At 40.6% G+C, this 6109-nt stretch overlaps 1 protein-coding gene across 1 annotated transcript; it reads left to right on the top strand.

The window, feature by feature from the left end:
• The first annotated feature begins 819 nt into the window (after positions 1-819).
• LOC106599236 (small ubiquitin-related modifier 3-like) lies at positions 820-1544 on the top strand. Its single transcript, XM_045716171.1, has one exon. It carries the CDS (start codon positions 889-891, stop codon positions 1240-1242), a length of 354 nt encoding a protein of 117 aa, XP_045572127.1. The 5' UTR covers positions 820-888; the 3' UTR covers positions 1243-1544.
• Positions 1545-6109: the final 4565 nt, after the last annotated feature.

Genomic DNA, 6109 nt, shown 5'->3' with positions numbered 1-6109 from the left:
AGGCAAGTCAGTTAATAACAAATTCTTATTTACAATGACACCCTAGGAACAGTGGGTTAACTGCCTTGCTCAGGGGCAGAACAACAGTTTTTTACCTTGTCAACTCGGGGATTCAATCTAGCAACCTTTCGGTTACTGGCCCAACTCTCTAACCGCTAGGCTACCTTCCTCCCCTGGAAGAGGATAAGGAGCCATGCAAACAGGCTTGTTCAAAGACTGACATTGATGTCTCAACGACCTACACTGTGAACAGCCTTCTCTCAGTTATTAAGCAAACTGATCCATACTTACTTGACATTGATCTTGATTTTTTTCTCTTGTGAGAATCCCTTCTAGGAGATGTCTACACAGGTAAAGGCAATGATCTGTAACTGTTGGAAACGAGAGGCTTAGTCTTCTCAAGGAAACATATACTGCAGTACCCTACATCTCAACAGTACGGAGAACAAAATGTATGAGATGTATGCACTCACTACTGTAAGTCGCTCTGGATAAGAGCGTCTGCTAAATGACTAAAATTTTAAATGTAATGTAGCAGATTACTTACTTAGTATCAGCAAAAGTGTTGTAAGATGTTAAGACGTGTTGCTTTTTCTTTGGAAATCATGTTATGATTTGACCCCATCAGTTTTACTCCCCCTCCTCTGTATACCATTCTACAGGCGCTATCTATACAGCTTCATTAAACCTAGTGAAGACCCAGATGAGATAATAGAAAATACGGTGTCTTTTCCAAAAGTGCTATGTGTTTCAGAAGGTGCCTTTGTATCAGAAGTGTCATGTTGTGTTGTGTTCAGAAGACCGAGAGAGTTGGGGGGGAAAAAAAGCGCAAACATTTAGCAATCTGTCTGTTAATTAGTAAATCTCAGAGCATTAACTAGCTACACAATGTCTGAAGAAAAGCCAAAGGAAGGAGTGAAGACTGAAAACGACCACATCAACCTAAAGGTTGCGGGTCAAGATGGGTCAGTAGTCCAGTTCAAAATTAAACGGCATACTCCGCTGAGCAAGCTGATGAAGGCGTACTGCGAAAGACAGGGTTTGTCAATTAGACAGATACGGTTTAGATTTGACGGACAGCCAATCAACGAGACCGACACACCTGCACAGCTTGAGATGGAAGACGAGGATACCATTGATGTATTTCAACAACAGACCGGAGGAGGGTCCTTCCCCTCGGAGGCTTCTCTTAAAGGTGTATGGACCCCTCGGCGGTTCCTTCCTCTCGGAGGCTTCTCTTAAAGGTGTATGGACCCCTCTGAGTCTCCTCTCCCTCTGAGGACAGAAACACAGTTGAAGAGCAGCAACTTTTATTTTTTTATTATTAAATAATTGTTCCGCTTGTTTTTTTTTTTGTATTTTGTGATCGATCTGCTCGTAGCCATGGTCTTATCCTTTTCATGATCGCAAGCTGGATTTCATGCCACCAATTCACAAATGTCTTGTTTATATTCGTATTTTGGATGGACTATAAACTGCTTGTAGTCATGTTTTGGAGAATGTGTGTTTGTCCCATGTGTGAAACAATGGGGGGGTTCTACTCATTCAGGATTTGTCCCAAATGGCACCCTATTCCTCTTATAGTGCACTACACTAAACAAACTAGTGCACTATAGGGTGCCATTTGGGACATGTATTAAATCTACCATAGGTTGAGGGACTTGAACAGGTCTCATAATATGCAAAATGATATGTGTATTTTTTAGGTTTTTTTGTCTGCTGTTAAGTACATTTTGCAAAATATACAGTCCAAGTGATCAATTGTCATTTTTAAACCTGTACAATGTGTTGAAGGAATATTGGAAAATGCCTATGAAAGAAAAGGGTCAAGTTTCAGGTCTATTTTTCAACATCGCTTGAAAGGATTCAACTTACCTTTCACAAGTCTGTTTGGTTTCCAATTTGTAAGTCGCTCTGGATAAGAGCGTCTGCTAAATGACTTAAATGTAAATGTAAATGTAATGAATTGACAGAGTGTGTGAAGAGACATATCCAGCAGCTGGAGGATCTGGAGACAGCATTTGCAGACCTGGTGGAGGATGATAGTAAGGAGATTGTCAGGTGCTGGGCTGCCAACCCTGGGTAGGGTAAATCTCTACCTGCCTTACAGTAACTCTGTGCCAACCCTGGATATATCTGCTCTAGCTGCCAGGCAGAAACTGCTGCATCACCCCAACTAGGCCTAATCTTCAGTCAGAACCCTTTTTTCTTAAGAACCCTTCTCTCAGCACTGTTCAGTCATATAAAACCAGCACAATATTAGAACTGGGGAGAGGTTAGATTGAGATCTACGTCTGGTGATTTTTTTCCCTCATACATCAATATCTATGCTATTCCTCCCATGAACAGATATTATACATTTTGTGTGTAATCAGGTTTTTCTTGGGGGTTGATCACCTCTCTGTTGTCTGCCCCTCGTTGCTACCAGTTGTCATAGTCTCATGTCAGAATTAGACGTTCATCCATGTTTAAGGTTAAGTTCAGGCATTATCTCCAAATGGTTACGGTAAGGGTTAAGGTTTGGGATAGGCTTAAAACAAAAATATACAAAACGACTTTCTATAGGTGAATTGGAACTTACAACCTTTGGATCAGAGGCAAGAGGCAGATGCTTATGCCCATCCACCATCTCTGTCCACAACACCCTAGCAAACCCGAAACCAACTTGAAGGTAACAGAGCTTACTGTTGCCTCGAGTGGCCGGTTTACACGTCATCTTCTGGCGTCCTCCGACATGGATGGACATCGAGTACTGACCTGTATCATGGGTGACCTGGCTGCTCACTGTCTGAATTAGATTTGGTTGTCATAAGGCTATCATTGTAGCTAACACGATACAGGCATGGTACTGTAGGGTGCCTCCTGGTTGGGGAGGTGATGTTCATGTTGGAAATATATCTCATATTTGTTTTCTAATCAAATATTTGCACAATCATAACGTGGCCTGGGACTACGAACTTGTAAAATGACTGCTTTTTCACCGATCACCATTGGTATATTTTTCTTGCTACATTGCTAATTCAATTTATTTCCAGGGAAGGGAAGGAAAATGGTATGAGGAATAATCATAATGTTGCACTAATGATGAAAAGGTCAATCTCTAAATATAGCCTGTCATTAACTGCTAAAAGGATTTGATTTTGCTGCTTCTTTTCAACCTTTTACTTTAAAGGCACAATGCTGATAAAACGATGGCTTTCATTATGTGGATGGCTCATACTATTCTATCCCTTCCTGGTGCTTCTCCCGCTCTAATAGGGGTGATGATGAGGATGTTGATGATGATGATGAATGTGCAACAGCAGGGTCTGACCTGTGATTGTGTCTCCCTCTGTGATGGTGGTGGTGATGATTAAGGTGCACTAGGCGGGGCTGACCTGTGATTACTCGGAGCTGCCCCGCCACATTAGCAGTGAGGAGGAGATTGAGAGACTGGTCCTGGCGGTGGAGCTCATTCTGGAGGTGCTGACCCAGCCCACCCTTATCACCGTCTCCAAGTATGTCAGTGCCAGTTGTGTAACAATACTTTACCGTACTACTTAAGTTGTTTTGGGGGGTATCTGTACTTTACTATTTATATTTTCGACAACTTTTACTTAACTACATTCCGAAAGAAAATTACATTTTCTCTGACACCCAAAATGGTCCAATTCATGCACTTATCAAGAGAACATCTCTGGTCATCCCTACTTCCTCTGATCTGGCGGACTCACTAAACACACATGCTTCATTTGTAAATTATGTCTGAGTATTGGATTGTGCCCTTGGCAATCCATAAACAAAACAAAAACAAGGAAATGGTGACATCTGGCTTGCTAAATATAAGGAATTTGAAATGATTGACTTTGACTTTTGATACTTAAGTGTATTTTATTAATTACATTTACTTTTGATAGTTAAGTATATGTAAAACCAAAGACTTTTACTCAAGCAGTATTTTACTGGGTGACTTTTACTTATTTTCTATTAAGGTATCTTTACTTTACATACTCAAGTATGACATTTTGATACTTTTTCAAGCACTGGTCAGCGTCACTCACCCTCCCTGGAAAACAGACATCTTACTTAATCGAAGAACATGGCACACGTTGTAGCACTGGACATGTAGAAAACATTTTTTAGTTGTTGTTGATAGCCTTCAATTTTATTTTTGTAAAATGTAGAGAGCAAGACAGAAGCTTTAGGCATATCTCAAAGATGTGACTGTGAAAAAAATTGTCTTCACACCTATAGACACAGTTTGTTCTAGCACAAGAGACCTTGTGCTCTGCTATTAAGGGGGTAGCCTAAGAAGGAACGAAAAATGAATTATTTAGGCTATATTATTATTATTTCAAGACTATAACCTGCCATTTAAGAAATACATTGTGAAGCATTGGTGACACGCTACACACTGGCATGAGCGCTCAGCACCACATCAACAACAGCACCTCAACAACATGCCTATACATTTCGCATTTAGGCTGTATAAAATGAAATAAAAAATATATAATTACTTAGAACTAAATAATAATGGGGGAAAAATGCCTTATTAGGCTATAGTGCCTTCAGAAAGTATTCATACCCCTGGACTTGTTCCACATTTTGTTGTTACAGCCTGTATTCAAAATTAATTCAATCGTTTTTTCCCCTCACCCATCTACACACAAAAGCCCATAATGAGAAAGTGAAAATGTGTTTTTAGAAATGTTTGCGAATTTATTGAAAATTAAATATAGAAATATCTCATTTACATAAGTATTCACACACCAGAGTCAATACTTTGTTGAAGCACCTTTGGCAGCAATTACAGCTGTGAGTCTTTATGGGTGAGTCTCTAAGAGCTTTCCACTTTTGGATTGTGCAACATTTGCCCATTGTTATTTTCAACTGAGCTAAGAAGGATGCCTGTGACTTTGTAGTGACTGGGTGTATTGATACACCATCCAAAGTGTAATTAATAATTTCACCATGCTCAAAGGGATATTCAATGTCTGCTTTTATATTTTTATTTACCCATCGACCAATAGGTGCCCTTCTTTGTAACGCATTGGAAAATCTGCCTGGTCTTTGTGGTTGAATCTGTGTTTGAAATTCACTGCTCGGGTGTGGGACTTTACAGATAATTGTATGTGTGGGGTACAGAGATGGGGTAGTCATTAAAAAATAATGTTGAACACCATTATTGCACACAGAGGCCATGCAACTTATTACAGTGGGGGGAAAAAGTATTTGATCCCCTGCTGATTTTGCACGTTTGCCCACTGATAAAGAAAGGATCAGTCTATAATTTTAATGGTAGGTTTATTTGAACAGTGAGAGACAGAATAACAACAAAAATATCTAGAAAAACGCATGTCAAAAATGTTATAAATTGATTTGCATTTTAATGAGGGAAATAAGTATTTGACCCCCTCTCAATCGGAAAGATTTCTGTCTCCCAGGTGTCTTTTATACAGGTAACGAGCTGAGATTAGGAGCACACTCTTAAAGGGAGTGCTCCTAACCGCAGCTTGATACCTGTAAAAAAAGACACCTGTCCACAGAAGCAATCAATCAATCAGATTCCAAACTCTCCACCATGGAAAAGACCAAAGAGCTCTCCAAGGATGTCAGAGACTAGATTGTAGACCTACACAAGGCTGGAATGGGCTATAAGACCATCGCCAAGCAGCCTGGTGAGAAGGTGACAACATTTGGTGCGATTATTCGCAAATGGAAGAAACACAAAAGAACTGTCAATATCCCTTGGCCTGGGGCTCCATGCAAGATCTCACCTCGTGGGGTTGCAATGATCATGAGAACGGTGAGGAATCAGCCCAGAACTACACGGGAGGATCTTGTCAATGATCTCAAGGCAGCTGGGATCATAGTCACCAAGAAAACAATTGATAACACACTACGCCGTGAAGGACTGAAATCCTGCAGCGCCCGCAAGGTCCCCCTGCTCAAGAATACATATACATGCCCGTCTGAAGTTTGCCAATGAAAATCTGAATGACTCAGAGGACAACTGGTGAAAGTGTTGTGGTCAGATGAGACCAAAATAGAGCTCTTTGGCATCAACTCAACTCGCCGTGTTTGGAGGAAGAGGAATGCTGCCTATGACCCCAAGAACACCATCTCCACC

This window comes from Salmo salar, chromosome ssa03 (genome assembly GCF_905237065.1).
Source record: "Salmo salar chromosome ssa03, Ssal_v3.1, whole genome shotgun sequence".
NCBI classification, from domain to species: Eukaryota; Metazoa; Chordata; class Actinopteri; order Salmoniformes; family Salmonidae; genus Salmo; species Salmo salar.
Note: the sequence above shows the minus strand (reverse complement) of the source record. Positions and strands in the feature narration are given on the sequence as shown.